The sequence below is a fragment of the Biomphalaria glabrata genome, chromosome 10, assembly GCF_947242115.1.
Source record: "Biomphalaria glabrata chromosome 10, xgBioGlab47.1, whole genome shotgun sequence".
NCBI classification, from domain to species: domain Eukaryota; kingdom Metazoa; phylum Mollusca; class Gastropoda; family Planorbidae; genus Biomphalaria; species Biomphalaria glabrata.
In genome coordinates, this window is record NC_074720.1 from 18,375,181 (window position 1) to 18,394,495 (window position 19,315).

A 19,315-nucleotide genomic window follows, 5' to 3' on the forward strand; every position below is an offset into this window, starting at 1 on the left:
TAAAAAAAAGATATCAATTAATCAATTAGTGATAATTACATAGTTTGTTTTTTTTTAATGTAGAAAAAGGGAGTTAAGTCTTGCACTACTGGGAAATATGGCAGTGATTTTGTAGTTCTTCTCCTTAGATATCCTTAAATAAAGTATTTTCATAAAACTTATATCAACTCACAGTGTGTCTGTCTGGTACAAAAGAGTGTGTACACTTTATTTCTCCAACACCCAACCAGGGAACAAGCGGAAAATGTGCACAAATTATTTCTTTTACCTGACAACACAAAAAGCAATCAAAATATTTTGCAATTATTTAATTAGCTATTGGTAATTAATTATTTTGTTTGGTATCTCAAACAAGGGAAAAAAATGTATGAACACAATCATGAAATACGACGTCACGATAGAAACAATAGATACAATCTTCTATGTGCATAAGAACTTCACTAGCAGAGTGGTTTCAATGTCGGCTTTAGGAACCTCGAGCCACGAGTTCGAATTCAGGTCGTTCCCCCTTTTTTTATTTGTTACAAATGCTTTTTACTGTTTGTCTAGATCTATTTCAAATTTAATGACATGACTGATCTAAGCTAATTGATATAACTATGCTTAAGCTTTTTTTTTTTTTTTTTACATTTTTAAAATATTTTCTTGTTTTCTTGTATTAAAGTATTTGTAAAAACTTCACACAAAAAAACTGGATTGAATGTTCAGAAAGGTTTTAATCATGTTCTATATTTATAGCACATGGCTTAATTGTCATGGAATAGGCTTGGTATTCAGGTGAAATTATTCGTTTTTTTCACGATACAAACAGATCACAACAGATTCACTAGTTAGGAGTGACTCAGCGGTGAAGGATCACATTGTCTAAGTAGATCTAGTTTTATCTAGTTTTGAGATGATCTTGCCCTGGATGTTTATTTTACATAATGTGTCATAACAGATCCTCTAACTTAGAGATAACTCTGTACATTGGTGCAGACCAGCGCCCTGGTGAATGTCATAACAGATCCTCTAACCTAGAAATGACTGTACATTGGTGCTGACCAGCGCCCCGATGAATGTCAAAAATGATGCTCTACCTTGGAGATGACTATGAAGTAGTACTCTTCATTGCTGCTGACCAGCATCCAGATGAATCTCATAGTAGATGCTCTTACTTGGCCATGACGCTGTACCGTATTTTCACGCGCATAACTCACACACGCTTATACCCCGCACAAATGACGCTGTACCGTATTTTCACGCGTATAACTCACACACGCTTATACCCCGCACACATGACTCTGTACCGTATTTTCACGCGTATAACTCACACACGCTTATACCCCGCACACATGACGCTGTACCATATTTTCGCGCGTATAACTCACACACGCTTATACCCCGCACACATGACTCTGTACCGTATTTTCAGGCGTATAACTCACACACGCTTAAACCCCGCACACATGACTCTGTACCGTATTTTCGCGCGTATAACTCACACACGCTTATACCCCGCACACATGACTCTGTACCGTATTTTCGCGCGTATAACTCACGCACGCTTAAACCCGCGCACATGACACAATAAATAAAAACAAAGTAATCGTACATTCATCACCCTTATATATCCATCATGTGTAAAGCGTGACTTGTAAACTTGTGAAATAAATTACTGGTAGTTTAAAGATTCTCTGCCGTATCGTTACAATCTGTTTTCTTGAGGTTTATATCTGGATATTCTTCAAGCTTTTCAACGTACATTTCACAAGCATACAGTCAACTCTAGGAGGTATAAAGACCCACCGTATGTCCAGAGTTTCCGTTTTGCTACATTATGAGTAAAATAAATTGTGTTAACCCCCGCACCTTTGTAAACCCGGCACAGCTGCCATTTGCAACACTTGTATAAGCCACGGGTAAAATGCGCGAAAATTCGGTAGTGGTCCTCTACTTTGGTGCTGATCAGCGCCCTGATGAATGTCATAATAGATGCTCTAACTTGGAGATGACTCTGTAGTGGTCCTCTACTTTGGTGCTGATCAGCGCCCTGATGAATGTCATAATAGATGCGCTAACTTGGAGATGACTCTGTAGTGGTCATCTACCTTGGTGCTGACCAGCGCCCTGATGAATGTCATAATAGATGCCCTAACGTCTTGGAGATGACTCTGCAGTGGTCTACCTTGGTGCTGACCAGCGCCCTGATGAATATCAAAAAGATGCTCAGGCATGGAGCAGACGCTACACTGTAGTTGTGTAGTGTGTCATAACAGATCCTCTAGTTTGGAGCTAACTCCGCCCTGAAGGATTTCTCGGATGACATTGTCTTTGTACATGTGGATACGACGGAGACCATACTGGCCAACGTGCACGACACAGGCATGTCCAATCTCACGGACAGTGGTCAGCATGTGGACAGCGCAGCCCATAAGACTCGCCCAGAGTTCAGGTGGGTGGTTCTTTCTAATCAAGTGCTGCAGACACGCCACCATTAAGTCTTGAATTCTCTCCACAGCGCTCGGGTTGTGTAACGTGATTCGATCTGAAAGAAAATTAAAACAATATTAAAGTCTAATAGCTGTCTACCAGAATAAAGATTATGATTTTAGAGTTATTAAGTTATAAAAATTATATTAAGTGAACATGCGCACAATCGGAGCATTCTTATACAAAGTACGTAGTGGAGGATGTGTGAGTACAAAAACTTTTGAACGAAGAGTTAATAAGAAGGAAGGAGAAGATATATAATGACTGAGAGAAAAGGATAAAGAGAGGAGAGTGTGTGTGAGAGTGCGTTTGTGTGAGAGAAAGAGAAGAAGAAAAGAAGAGACTAGGAAAGTAACAATGGTTTTGAAAGTCCTAAATGACATGTAGAAATGTTGGTGCTAGGTAAGTGTTACTACCTGAAGCTGTCAGACAAACTGCCTTCAACAGGACCATCTCATCAGGGAGTAGGTGAGTCTTTTGCAGGACAGCCGACAAGTGAAAGATGAGATCTACATACTCCTCTGTGTACAGCTGAAGTAGGGAGGGGGCCAGGTTTAAATGACAACATGCTCCATGGGGTAACACATATAGATCTAGACGTTAGCTAGTATCATACAAGTTCACATACATGTTCAATTGAATCCTATAAATCACATAGATGTTAAGTTGTATCCTATAATTTCACGTACGTGTTAGGTTGTATCATATAGGTTCACTTAATGTTAGTATGATGTTAGGTTGTTAAACTTAAAACCCTCTGGAGGGGGGGGGGATTTAAACTCAAAACCCTCCTTGGCTACACTCATTGAATTTGGTGACTGCCGTATGCATTATTATTTTTTTTTATAGAAGAGGGTTTTTTAACGTCAAAACACCTGATGGGGATTTTAAACCCAAAATCCCCGTTGCAAAAAATCCTTCAAAAAATTCCACCCCACCTGCGGGGGGGGGGGGGATTTAATTACCGGGGAGGGGGGGTTCAACCCTCAACCCTTGTATAATATGCATTTATGTAGCTTTTTCATTTAGAGCTCTGTGGGCAAGTTTTGACTATATAAAAGATGTTCCTGGGAGGAAAAGTTTGAGAAACTCTGTTCTAGAGCACTGAAGTCTAACGGAGTCTCACTTTTTCCGAAACTATCTAATGTAAGAGAGTCAACTAGTTGTATCCATCTTTGCCTAGTGATAAGTTGAAAAAAGAATTGCCCAGATAAAGTAGGTCTCGGTCATATAGCTCAGAACTTTATAGTCTGCAGACATTGCAAAGTGAATGTAATGTTAATTTTAAAATGACTGTACATTACCATTTTAAGTGCAAGACATTGCAAAGTGAATCTATTGTTAACTTTAAAATGACTGTACATTACCATTTTAAGTTCTTCCTTGTGGTAACAAATACCATTGGGCATTAGAGTTGAGTCTAGTAACGAGTTATAGCCCCTGTAGGCACCCAGTAACCAGAACTCTGTTCTTGAATCTGAGAATAATATCAAAAGTAAGTCTGGAGTAATTTGCAGGCGAAGTGTTCATACCAACACTTTCTAGAAGGGTCGCCCCTAAACCTAGACGGTGACGAAGAACCAGCGACGACTCTCTACGATACTCTTGGTATGAATGCTCCACGTGCAAATCACGGACTTAACCGTTTTTTCTAGACGATAACATGGCCAAATCATGAGTGATTTGCACATAGAGTGTTCACACCAGTACTTTCTCGAAGAGTCGCCTAATGTCCCTCGTTACGAGTCACATGTTTTAGCTAATCACACTCACGGCTAGTTCAATTATAACTTGATTTAAGAAAAATAAAACAACGTATGACTTACTAATAAGGAGGGCAAGCTGGTCATCAATGTCAAGGTCCATAAATCCGGGTATTTTCTTGACAAATTTGACCCAGTTTTTGATCCATCTTTCTACCTGGGCACAGTGAGCAACAGAAACAATTTTTCTGTTGTCGATGTCCATACCTGTACTCCTGTGGAATTATGGCACAGGTAGCAGCATTCTAACACAGGAATAAACTAGCGAATACTAACGAACATGACTGTGACATTATAGATTGAGGTATCTAATCAAAGGGAGCTGCCAACTGTTTTCTTGTAATTTAATGTAACCATATATAAGTATATTTAACATAACTGACGGTCATATGATATTTTGTAAAACCAAATCAGCACCAGCATCTTTCACGGAGCAACACTCACTAGAGTCTTAGGTTCAAAGAGTCCTCAAAGAACTAAGCAACGGGCAAGCACTAGTATTTCAAAGGCTTTTTCATGCATCACTTAATCAAGTACAAAGTACTCGAAAAAGTGTTCTCTCACCTTTTATTTACAAAAGGAGATAAATCTGATCCAGGAAACTACAGACCAGTGTCACTCACTTTTGTTCCTGAACTAATGTATTAAGGTAGGTCATTGTGGTAGGTCATTTATGTATAGCATAAACAGAGGCGGCCCCATAACTTTTCCTTGAGGTACACCTGAGTTCAAAGTTATTGGTGTTGATTTAGAGACATTTATTATTAGAATTTCTTATTCCAGGTGCAAGGATTACAATTCTGCTCCAAGTGTCGGTGTCATTAGAGCATGAAACGGGTTGCCTGAATCAGCCAGGAAAATCACTGACTTAGCAGAGTATACTTCTCAAATTAACATTAGATTAACACATGGGAAACTCTTAGGATGTAATTATCTTTTGTTAAGAAGGAACTTTTGCTATTTATATGATAAGAAGAAAAGATTTTAATATATTGTACCAACCTTAGAATTTCCTCGTATTGTTCTACAGGCAGTGTCCCCAGCTGACCAAAAGTCTCTTGTTTTAAGAGGAAATTCTCCTAGAAATACAATATAAAAAAAGATTCTTATCACTGATATTTTCGAAAATTGAACAAGCAAAATATTTTTAAAAATCCTTTTTTTTTTTTTTTTTTTTTTTGAAAATCTAAGGGAAAGAACTCAGCACTTTCAACTATATATCTCAATAATATAGACGTTTTTCACTTATTCGATATCAAACAAAATAATTAATTACCAATAATTGACTAATTGGTTAATTCTTTAATTGATTTATGTTTTGTTAGGCACAACAAATAATTGTTTAAAGTTATAACTTTATAAAGTTATAGATTAAAAAAAACAACAGAATTTCTTGATTATAAAGTTCAATGCCATGACAATCGAAGTTCTAGTACCGAGATACCAGCTATTTAAACAATCTGTCTTTTCCTAGGAGCGTCGCTAATTGTGTCAAAGATATCTGACATACAAATGATAATGGAACTAGATCCATCTCGTTGTTTTTTTGTCACAATCATCACAAAGAAACGTGTCAGCAGCCACGCGGATCTCTCTTAGTAGTCATAACATTCTTTTCTTCCATCTTCCATACAAAACACTATGAAACATCTGCTGTATCTACCTAGAGACAGTCGTGATTAAAATGTACTGCACACTTGTATAACATGACCAAAGTGTTGACATTACTGACGGATGGAAATATTATTCCAAGAAATGTGTGTATTAAATACTTAATAATACTTAATAATACTTAATTCAGTCATAAAATTAGAATTTATAATTCACGATCAAACAACATTTGACACTTTTCCCGAAGCTGTTGTAACCATTCTATTCTGAATAGTTCAATACAATGCCGGATGTCGTAGTTGGCCAGTAATATATCGATCTATAGAGTTTAGAAAGGAGGTAACCGTTCCTTTGTATGGACCACCAACAGGAAGTAGATTTCTCCCCATTCTGACTTACGCTATGTCTCCTTGTCTTTGCTTCAATGACACTTGAAGGTAATCGTGACGTCACTAAAATAGTTTGGTCATGAAAGTCAACCAGCATCTGGATCAAATGATCTAAATCTGTGTTCGATTGTTCAACCTGCGTGGATGTAGGACTACGTTAATTCATGAATGCTATCTATCTATCTATCTATCTATCTATCTATCTATCTATCTATCTATCGCTTATGTATTTATTTTTCTATTCTTTTGTCTGTATCTCTCCCCCCCTCTCTCTCTCTCTTTATTTATCTGTTCCTCCATATGATGGTCTGTCTACTAGCCAATAGATCTACATTTATCTGTTCCTCCATATGATGGTCTGTCTACTAGCCAATAGATCTACATTTATCTGTTCCTCCATATGATGGTCTGTCTACTAGCCAATAGATCTACATTTATCTGTTCCTCCATATGATGGTCTGTCTACTAGCCAATAGATCTACATTTATCTGTTCCTCCATATGATGGTCTGTCTACTAGCCAGTAGATCTACATTTATCTGTTCCTCCATATGATGGTCTGTCTACTAGCCAATAGATCTACATTTATCTGTTCCTCCATATGATGGTCTGTCTACTAGCCAATAGATCTACATTTATCTGTTCCTCCATATGATGGTCTGTCTACTAGCCAATAGATCTACATTTATCTGTTCCTCCATATGATGGTCTGTCTACTAGCCAATAGATCTACATTTATCTGTTCCTCCATATGATGGTCTGTCTACTAGCCAATAGATATACATTTATCTGTCTGTCCTTATGATGGTCTGTCTACTAGCCAATAGATCTACATTTATCTGTTCCTCCATATGATGGTCTGTCTACTAGCCAATAGATCTACATTTATCTGTTCCTCCATATGATGGTCTGTCTACTAGCCAGTAGATATACATTTATCTGTCTGTCCTTATGATGGTCTGTCTACTAGCCAATAGATCTACATTTATCTTTTCCTCCATATGATGGTCTGTCTACTAGCCAATAGATCTACATTTATCTGTTCCTCCATATGATGGTCTGTCTACTAGCCAGTAGATATACATTTATCTGTCTGTCCTTATGATGGTCTGTCTACTAGCCAATAGATCTACATTTATCTGTTCCTCCATATGATGGTCTGTCTACTAGCCAATAGATCTACATTTATCTGTTCCTCCATATGATGGTCTGTCTACTAGCCAGTAGATATACATTTATCTGTCTGTCCTTATGATGGTCTGTCTACTAGCCAATAGATCTACATTTATCTGTTCCTCCATATGATGGTCTGTCTACTAGCCAATAGATCTACATTTATCTGTTCCTCCATATGATGGTCTGTCTACTAGCCAGTAGATATACATTTATCTGTCTGTCCTTATGATGGTCTGTCTACTAGCCAATAGATCTACATTTATCTGTTCCTCCATATGATGGTCTGTCTACTAGCCAATAGATCTACATTTATCTGTTCCTCCATATGATGGTCTGTCTACTAGCCAGTAGATATACATTTATCTGTCTGTCCTTATGATGGTCTGTCTACTAGCCAATAGATATACATTTATCTGTCTGTCCTTATGATGGTCTGTCTACTAGCCAATAGATCTACATTTATCTGTTCCTCCATATGATGGTCTGTCTACTAGCCAATAGATCTACATTTATCTGTTCCTCCATATGATGGTCTGTCTACTAGCCAGTAGATATACATTTATCTGTCTGTCCTTATGATGGTCTGTCTACTAGCCAATAGATCTACATTTATCTGTTCCTCCATATGATGGTCTGTCTACTAGCCAATAGATCTACATTTATCTGTTCCTCCATATGATGGTCTGTCTACTAGCCAGTAGATATACATTTATCTGTCTGTCCTTATGATGGTCTGTCTACTAGCCAATAGATATACATTTATCTGTCTGTCCTTATGATGGTCTGTCTACTAGCCAATAGATCTACATTTATCTGTTCCTCCATATGATGGTCTGTCTACTAGCCAATAGATCTACATTTATCTGTTCCTCCATATGATGGTCTGTCTACTAGCCAATAGATCTACATTTATCTGTTCCTCCATATGATGGTCTGTCTACTAGCCAATAGATATACATTTATCTGTTCCTCCATATGATGGTCTGTCTACTAGCCAGTAGATATACATTTATCTGTCTGTCCTTATGATGGTCTGTCTACTAGCCAATAGATCTACATTTATCTGTTCCTCCATATGATGGTCTGTCTACTAGCCAATAGATCTACATTTATCTGTTCCTCCATATGATGGTCTGTCTACTAGCCAGTAGATATACATTTATCTGTCTGTCCTTATGATGGTCTGTCTACTAACCAATAGATCTACATTTATCTGTTCCTCCATATGATGGTCTGTCTACTAGCCAATAGATCTACATTTATCTGTTCCTCCATATGATGGTCTGTCTACTAGCCAGTAGATATACATTTATCTGTCTGTCCTTATGATGGTCTGTCTACTAGCCAATAGATATACATTTATCTGTCTGTCCTTATGATGGTCTGTCTACTAGCCAATAGATCTACATTTATCTGTTCCTCCATATGATGGTCTGTCTACTAGCCAATAGATCTACATTTATCTGTTCCTCCATATGATGGTCTGTCTACTAGCCAATAGATCTACATTTATCTGTTCCTCCATATGATGGTCTGTCTACTAGCCAGTAGATCTACATTTATCTGTTCCTCCATATGATGGTCTGTCTACTAGCCAATAGATCTACATTTATCTGTTCCTCCATATGATGGTCTGTCTACTAGCCAATAGATCTACATTTATCTGTTCCTCCATATGATGGTCTGTCTACTAGCCAATAGATCTACATTTATCTGTTCCTCCATATGATGGTCTGTCTACTAGCCAATAGATCTACATTTATCTGTTCCTCCATATGATGGTCTGTCTACTAGCCAATAGATATACATTTATCTGTCTGTCCTTATGATGGTCTGTCTACTAGCCAATAGATCTACATTTATCTGTTCCTCCATATGATGGTCTGTCTACTAGCCAATAGATCTACATTTATCTGTTCCTCCATATGATGGTCTGTCTACTAGCCAGTAGATATACATTTATCTGTCTGTCCTTATGATGGTCTGTCTACTAGCCAATAGATCTACATTTATCTGTTCCTCCATATGATGGTCTGTCTACTAGCCAATAGATCTACATTTATCTGTTCCTCCATATGATGGTCTGTCTACTAGCCAGTAGATATACATTTATCTGTCTGTCCTTATGATGGTCTGTCTACTAGCCAATAGATCTACATTTATCTGTTCCTCCATATGATGGTCTGTCTACTAGCCAATAGATCTACATTTATCTGTTCCTCCATATGATGGTCTGTCTACTAGCCAGTAGATATACATTTATCTGTCTGTCCTTATGATGGTCTGTCTACTAGCCAATAGATCTACATTTATCTGTTCCTCCATATGATGGTCTGTCTACTAGCCAATAGATCTACATTTATCTGTTCCTCCATATGATGGTCTGTCTACTAGCCAGTAGATATACATTTATCTGTCTGTCCTTATGATGGTCTGTCTACTAGCCAATAGATCTACATTTATCTGTTCCTCCATATGATGGTCTGTCTACTAGCCAATAGATCTACATTTATCTGTTCCTCCATATGATGGTCTGTCTACTAGCCAGTAGATATACATTTATCTGTCTGTCCTTATGATGGTCTGTCTACTAGCCAATAGATATACATTTATCTGTCTGTCCTTATGATGGTCTGTCTACTAGCCAATAGATCTACATTTATCTGTTCCTCCATATGATGGTCTGTCTACTAGCCAATAGATCTACATTTATCTGTTCCTCCATATGATGGTCTGTCTACTAGCCAGTAGATATACATTTATCTGTCTGTCCTTATGATGGTCTGTCTACTAGCCAATAGATCTACATTTATCTGTTCCTCCATATGATGGTCTGTCTACTAGCCAATAGATCTACATTTATCTGTTCCTCCATATGATGGTCTGTCTACTAGCCAGTAGATATACATTTATCTGTCTGTCCTTATGATGGTCTGTCTACTAACCAATAGATCTACATTTATCTGTTCCTCCATATGATGGTCTGTCTACTAGCCAATAGATCTACATTTATCTGTTCCTCCATATGATGGTCTGTCTACTAGCCAGTAGATATACATTTATCTGTCTGTCCTTATGATGGTCTGTCTACTAGCCAATAGATATACATTTATCTGTCTGTCCTTATGATGGTCTGTCTACTAGCCAATAGATCTACATTTATCTGTTCCTCCATATGATGGTCTGTCTACTAGCCAATAGATCTACATTTATCTGTTCCTCCATATGATGGTCTGTCTACTAGCCAATAGATCTACATTTATCTGTTCCTCCATATGATGGTCTGTCTACTAGCCAATAGATATACATTTATCTGTTCCTCCATATGATGGTCTGTCTACTAGCCAGTAGATATACATTTATCTGTTCCTCCATATGATGGTCTGTCTACTAGCCAGTAGATATACATTTATCTGTTCCTCCATATGATGGTCTGTCTACTAGCCAATAGATCTACATTTATCTGTTCCTCCATATGATGGTCTGTCTACTAGCCAGTAGATATACATTTATCTGTTCCTCCATATGATGGTCTGTCTACTAGCCAGTAGATATACATTTATCTGTCTGTCCTTATGATGGTCTGTCTACTAGCCAATAGATCTACATTTATCTGTTCCTCCATATGATGGTCTGTCTACTAGCCAGTAGATATACATTTATCTGTCTGTCCTTATGATGGTCTGTCTACTAGCCAATAGATCTACATTTATCTGTTCCTCCATATGATGGTCTGTCTACTAGCCAGTAGATATACATTTATCTGTCTGTCCTTATGATGGTCTGTCTACTAGCCAGTAGATGTACATTTATCTGTCTGTCCATATGATGGTCTGTCTACTAGCCAATAGATCTACATTTATCTGTTCCTCCATATGATGGTCTGTCTACTAGCCAGTAGATATACATTTATCTGTCTGTCCTTATGATGGTCTGTCTACTAGCCAATAGATCTACATTTATCTGTTCCTCCATATGATGGTCTGTCTACTAGCCAGTAGATATACATTTATCTGTCTGTCCTTATGATGGTCTGTCTACTAGCCAATAGATCTACATTTATCTGTTCCTCCATATGATGGTCTGTCTACTAGCCAGTAGATATACATTTATCTGTCTGTCCTTATGATGGTCTGTCTACTAGCCAATAGATCTACATTTATCTGTTCCTCCATATGATGGTCTGTCTACTAGCCAATAGATCTACATTTATCTGTTCCTCCATATGATGGTCTGTCTACTAGCCAATAGATCTACATTTATCTGTTCCTCCATATGATGGTCTGTCTACTAGCCAATAGATCTACATTTATCTGTTCCTCCATATGATGGTCTGTCTACTAGCCAGTAGATCTACATTTATCTGTTCCTCCATATGATGGTCTGTCTACTAGCCAGTAGATATACATTTATCTGTCTGTCCTTATGATGGTCTGTCTACTAGCCAATAGATCTACATTTATCTGTTCCTCCATATGATGGTCTGTCTACTAGCCAGTAGATATACATTTATCTGTCTGTCCTTATGATGGTCTGTCTACTAGCCAATAGATCTACATTTATCTGTTCCTCCATATGATGGTCTGTCTACTAGCCAGTAGATATACATTTATCTGTTCCTCCATATGATGGTCTGTCTACTAGCCAGTAGATATACATTTATCTGTTCCTCCATATGATGGTCTGTCTACTAGCAAATAGATCTACATTTATCTGTTCCTCCATATGATGGTTTGTCTACTAGCCAGTAGATCTACATTTATCTGTTCCTCCATATGATGGTCTGTCTACTAGCCAGTAGATATACATTTATCTGTTCCTCCATATGATGGTCTGTCTACTAGCCAGTAGATATACATTTATCTGTCTGTCCTTATGATGGTCTGTCTACTAGCCAATAGATATACATTTATCTGTTCCTCCATATGATGGTCTGTCTACTAGCCAATAGATCTACATTTATCTGTCTGTCCTTATGATGGTCTGTCTACTAGCCAATAGATCTACATTTATCTGTTCCTCCATATGATGGTCTGTCTACTAGCCAATAGATCTACATTTATCTGTCTGTCCTTATGATGGTCTGTCTACTAGCCAATAGATCTACATTTATCTGTTCCTCCATATGATGGTCTGTCTACTAGCCAATAGATCTACATTTATCTGTTCCTCCATATGATGGTCTGTCTACTAGCCAGTAGATATACATTTATCTGTCTGTCCTTATGATGGTCTGTCTACTAGCCAATAGATCTACATTTATCTGTTCCTCCATATGATGGTCTGTCTACTAGCCAATAGATCTACATTTATCTGTTCCTCCATATGATGGTCTGTCTACTAGCCAGTAGATATACATTTATCTGTCTGTCCTTATGATGGTCTGTCTACTAGCCAATAGATCTACATTTATCTGTTCCTCCATATGATGGTCTGTCTACTAGCCAATAGATCTACATTTATCTGTTCCTCCATATGATGGTCTGTCTACTAGCCAGTAGATATACATTTATCTGTCTGTCCTTATGATGGTCTGTCTACTAGCCAATAGATATACATTTATCTGTCTGTCCTTATGATGGTCTGTCTACTAGCCAATAGATCTACATTTATCTGTTCCTCCATATGATGGTCTGTCTACTAGCCAATAGATCTACATTTATCTGTTCCTCCATATGATGGTCTGTCTACTAGCCAGTAGATATACATTTATCTGTCTGTCCTTATGATGGTCTGTCTACTAGCCAATAGATCTACATTTATCTGTTCCTCCATATGATGGTCTGTCTACTAGCCAATAGATCTACATTTATCTGTTCCTCCATATGATGGTCTGTCTACTAGCCAGTAGATATACATTTATCTGTCTGTCCTTATGATGGTCTGTCTACTAACCAATAGATCTACATTTATCTGTTCCTCCATATGATGGTCTGTCTACTAGCCAATAGATCTACATGTATCTGTTCCTCCATATGATGGTCTGTCTACTAGCCAGTAGATATACATTTATCTGTCTGTCCTTATGATGGTCTGTCTACTAGCCAATAGATATACATTTATCTGTCTGTCCTTATGATGGTCTGTCTACTAGCCAATAGATCTACATTTATCTGTTCCTCCATATGATGGTCTGTCTACTAGCCAATAGATCTACATTTATCTGTTCCTCCATATGATGGTCTGTCTACTAGCCAATAGATCTACATTTATCTGTTCCTCCATATGATGGTCTGTCTACTAGCCAATAGATATACATTTATCTGTTCCTCCATATGATGGTCTGTCTACTAGCCAGTAGATATACATTTATCTGTTCCTCCATATGATGGTCTGTCTACTAGCCAGTAGATATACATTTATCTGTTCCTCCATATGATGGTCTGTCTACTAGCCAATAGATCTACATTTATCTGTTCCTCCATATGATGGTCTGTCTACTAGCCAGTAGATATACATTTATCTGTTCCTCCATATGATGGTCTGTCTACTAGCCAGTAGATATACATTTATCTGTCTGTCCTTATGATGGTCTGTCTACTAGCCAATAGATCTACATTTATCTGTTCCTCCATATGATGGTCTGTCTACTAGCCAGTAGATATACATTTATCTGTCTGTCCTTATGATGGTCTGTCTACTAGCCAATAGATCTACATTTATCTGTTCCTCCATATGATGGTCTGTCTACTAGCCAGTAGATATACATTTATCTGTCTTTCCTTATGATGGTCTGTCTACTAGCCAGTAGATGTACATTTATCTGTCTGTCCATATGATGGTCTGTCTACTAGCCAATAGATCTACATTTATCTGTTCCTCCATATGATGGTCTGTCTACTAGCCAGTAGATATACATTTATCTGTCTGTCCTTATGATGGTCTGTCTACTAGCCAATAGATCTACATTTATCTGTTCCTCCATATGATGGTCTGTCTACTAGCCAGTAGATATACATTTATCTGTCTGTCCTTATGATGGTCTGTCTACTAGCCAATAGATCTACATTTATCTGTTCCTCCATATGATGGTCTGTCTACTAGCCAGTAGATATACATTTATCTGTCTGTCCTTATGATGGTCTGTCTACTAGCCAATAGATCCACATTTATCTGTTCCTCCATATGATGGTCTGTCTACTAGCCAATAGATCTACATTTATCTGTTCCTCCATATGATGGTCTGTCTACTAGCCAATAGATCTACATTTATCTGTTCCTCCATATGATGGTCTGTCTACTAGCCAATAGATCTACATTTATCTGTTCCTCCATATGATGGTCTGTCTACTAGCCAGTAGATCTACATTTATCTGTTCCTCCATATGATGGTCTGTCTACTAGCCAGTAGATATACATTTATCTGTCTGTCCTTATGATGGTCTGTCTACTAGCCAATAGATCTACATTTATCTGTTCCTCCATATGATGGTCTGTCTACTAGCCAGTAGATATACATTTATCTGTCTGTCCTTATGATGGTCTGTCTACTAGCCAATAGATCTACATTTATCTGTTCCTCCATATGATGGTCTGTCTACTAGCCAGTAGATATACATTTATCTGTTCCTCCATATGATGGTCTGTCTACTAGCCAGTAGATATACATTTATCTGTTCCTCCATATGATGGTCTGTCTACTAGCCAATAGATCTACATTTATCTGTTCCTCCATATGATGGTTTGTCTACTAGCCAGTAGATCTACATTTATCTGTTCCTCCATATGATGGTCTGTCTACTAGCCAGTAGATATACATTTATCTGTTCCTCCATATGATGGTCTGTCTACTAGCCAGTAGATATACATTTATCTGTCTGTCCTTATGATGGTCTGTCTACTAGCCAATAGATCTACATTTATCTGTTCCTCCATATGATGGTCTGTCTACTAGCCAGTAGATATACATTTATCTGTCTGTCCTTATGATGGTCTGTCTACTAGCCAATAGATCTACATTTATCTGTTCCTCCATATGATGGTCTGTCTACTAGCCAGTAGATATACATTTATCTGTCTGTCCTTATGATGGTCTGTCTACTAGCCAGTAGATATACATTTATCTGTCTGTCCTTATGATGGTCTGTCTACTAGCCAATAGATCTACATTTATCTGTTCCTCCATATGATGGTCTGTCTACTAGCCAGTAGATATACATTTATCTGTCTGTCCTTATGATGGTCTGTCTACTAGCCAATAGATCTACATTTATCTGTTCCTCCATATGATGGTCTGTCTACTAGCCAGTAGATATACATTTATCTGTCTGTCCTTATGATGGTCTGTCTACTAGCCAATAGATCTACATTTATCTGTTCCTCCATATGATGGTCTGTCTACTAGCCAGTAGATATACATTTATCTGTCTGTCCTTATGATGGTCTGTCTACTAGCCAATAGATCTACATTTATCTGTTCCTCCATATGATGGTCTGTCTACTAGCCAGTAGATATACATTTATCTGTCTGTCCTTATGATGGTCTGTCTACTAGCCAATAGATCTACATTTATCTGTTCCTCCATATGATGGTCTGTCTACTAGCCAGTAGATATACATTTATCTGTCTGTCCTTATGATGGTCTGTCTACTAGCCAATAGATCTACATTTATCTGTTCCTCCATATGATGGTCTGTCTACTAGCCAGTAGATATACATTTATCTGTCTGTCCTTATGATGGTCTGTCTACTAGCCAATAGATCTACATTTATCTGTTCCTCCATATGATGGTCTGTCTACTAGCCAGTAGATATACATTTATCTGTCTGTCCTTATGATGGTCTGTCTACTAGCCAATAGATCTACATTTATCTGTTCCTCCATATGATGGTCTGTCTACTAGCCAGTAGATATACATTTATCTGTCTGTCCTTATGATGGTCTGTCTACTAGCCAATAGATCTACATTTATCTGTTCCTCCATATGATGGTCTGTCTACTAGCCAGTAGATATACATTTATCTCTGTCCTTATGATGGTCTGTCTACTAGCCAATAGATCTACATTTATCTGTTCCTCCATATGATGGTCTGTCTTCTAGCCAGTAGATATACATTTATCTGTCTGTCCTTATGATGGTCTGTCTACTAGCCAATAGATCTACATTTATCTGTTCCTCCATATGATGGTCTGTCTACTAGCCAGTAGATATACATTTATCTGTCTGTCCATATGATGGTCTGTCTACTAGCCAATAGATCTACATTTATCTGTCTGTCAATATGATGGTCTGTCTACTAGCCAATAGATATACATTTATCTGTTCCTCCATATGATGGTCTGTCTACTAGCCAATAGATCTACATTTATCTGTTCCTCCATATGATGGTCTGTCTACTAGCCAATAGATCTACATTTATCTGTTCCTCCATATGATGGTCTGTCTACTAGCCAATAGATCTACATTTATCTGTCTGTCCATATGATGGTCTGTCTACTAGCCAATAGATCTACTTTTATCTGTCTGTCCATATGATGGGCTGTCTACTAGCCAATAGATCTACATTTATCTGTCTGTCAATATGATGGTCTGTCTACTAGCCAATAGATCTACATTTATCTGTTCCTCCATATGATGGTCTGTCTACTAGCCAATAGATCTACATTTATCTGTTCCTCCATATGATGGTCTGTCTACTAGCCAATAGATCTACATTTATCTGTTCCTCGATATGATGGTCTGTCTACTAGCCAATAGATCTACATTTATCTGTCTGTCCATATGATGGTCTGTCTACTAGCCAATAGATCTACTTTTATCTGTCTGTCCATATGATGGGCTGTCTACTAGCCAATAGATCTACATTTATCTGTCTGTCAATATGATGGTCTGTCTACTAGCCAATAGATCTACATTTATCTGTTCATCCATGTGATGGTCTGTCTACTAGCCAGTAGATATACATTTATCTCTGTCCTTATGATGGTCTGTCTACTAGCCAATAGATCTACATTTATCTGTTCCTCCATATGATGGTCTGTCTACTAGCCAGTAGATATACATTTATCTGTCTGTCCTTATGATGGTCTGTCTACTAGCCAATAGATCTACATTTATCTGTTCCTCCATATGATGGTCTGTCTACTAGCCAGTAGATATACATTTATCTGTCTGTCCTTATGATGGTCTGTCTACTAGCCAATAGATCTACATTTATCTGTTCCTCCATATGATGGTCTGTCTACTAGCCAGTAGATATACATTTATCTGTCTGTCCTTATGATGGTCTGTCTACTAGCCAATAGATCTACATTTATCTGTTCCTCCATATAATGGTCTGTCTACTAGCCAATAGATCTACATTTATCTGTTCCTCCATATGATGGTATGTCTACTAGCCAATAGATCTACATTTATCTGTTCCTCCATATGATGGTCTGTCTACTAGCCAGTAGATATACATTTATCTGTCTGTCCTTATGATGGTCTGTCTACTAGCCAATAGATCTACATTTATCTGTTCCTCCATATGATGGTCTGTCTACTAGCCAGTAGATATACATTTATCTGTCTGTCCTTATGATGGTCTGTCTACTAGCCAATAGATCTACATTTATCTGTTCCTCCATATGATGGTCTGTCTACTAGCCAGTAGATATACATTTATCTGTCTGTCCTTATGATGGTCTGTCTACTAGCCAATAGATCTACATTTATCTGTTCCTCCATATGATGGTCTGTCTACTAGCCAGTAGATATACATTTATCTGTCTGTCCTTATGATGGTCTGTCTACTAGCCAATAGATCTACATTTATCTGTTCCTCCATATGATGGTCTGTCTACTAGCCAGTAGATATACATTTATCTGTCTGTCCTTATGATGGTCTGTCTACTAGCCAATAGATCTACATTTATCTGTTCCTCCATATGATGGTCTGTCTACTAGCCAGTAGATATACATTTATCTCTGTCCTTATGATGGTCTGTCTACTAGCCAATAGATCTACATTTATCTGTTCCTCCATATGATGGTCTGTCTACTAGCCAGTAGATATACATTTATCTGTCTGTCCTTATGATGGTCTGTCTACTAGCCAATAGATCTACATTTATCTGTTCCTCCATATGATGGTCTGTCTACTAGCCAGTAGATATACATTTATCTGTCTGTCCATATGATGGTCTGTCTACTAGCCAATAGATCTACATTTATCTGTCTGTCAATATGATGGTCTGTCTACTAGCCAATAGATATACATTTATCTGTTCCTCCATATGATGGTCTGTCTACTAGCCAATAGATCTACATTTATCTGTTCCTCCATATGATGGTCTGTCTACTAGCCAATAGATCTACATTTATCTGTTCCTCCATATGATGGTCTGTCTACTAGCCAATAGATCTACATTTATCTGTCTGTCCATATGATGGTCTGTCTACTAGCCAATAGATCTACTTTTATCTGTCTGTCCATATGATGGGCTGTCTACTAGCCAATAGATCTACATTTATCTGTCTGTCAATATGATGGTCTGTCTACTAGCCAATAGATCTACATTTATCTGTTCCTCCATATGATGGTCTGTCTACTAGCCAATAGATCTACATTTATCTGTTCCTCCATATGATGGTCTGTCTACTAGCCAATAGATCTACATTTATCTGTTCCTCGATATGATGGTCTGTCTACTAGCCAATAGATCTACTTTTATCTGTCTGTCCATATGATGGGCTGTCTACTAGCCAATAGATCTACATTTATCTGTCTGTCAATATGATGGTCTGTCTACTAGCCAATAGATCTACATTTATCTGTTCATCCATGTGATGGTCTGTCTACTAGCCAGTAGATATACATTTATCTCTGTCCTTATGATGGTCTGTCTACTAGCCAATAGATCTACATTTATCTGTTCCTCCATATGATGGTCTGTCTACTAGCCAGTAGATATGCATTTAT

General features: G+C 37.8%; 1 protein-coding gene across 2 annotated transcripts in view; it reads right to left on the reverse strand.

The window, feature by feature from the left end:
* Positions 1-696: 696 nt before the first annotated feature.
* LOC106079519 (vitamin D3 receptor-like) overlaps positions 697-19,315 on the reverse strand; it is a 34,230-nt gene continuing 15,611 nt past the window's right edge. For both annotated transcript variants that reach the window (XM_056044711.1, XM_056044712.1), the window contains 6 exons: positions 6,246-6,371; positions 5,238-5,314; positions 4,299-4,450; positions 3,840-3,949; positions 2,889-3,003; positions 697-2,527 (listed from right to left, as the gene is read on the reverse strand). In XM_056044711.1, coding sequence (XP_055900686.1) covers positions 2,250-2,527; positions 2,889-3,003; positions 3,840-3,949; positions 4,299-4,450; positions 5,238-5,314; positions 6,246-6,371 — 858 coding nt within the window. In that variant the 3' untranslated portion in view covers positions 697-2,249. The remainder of the gene's footprint in view (positions 2,528-2,888; positions 3,004-3,839; positions 3,950-4,298; positions 4,451-5,237; positions 5,315-6,245; positions 6,372-19,315) is intronic.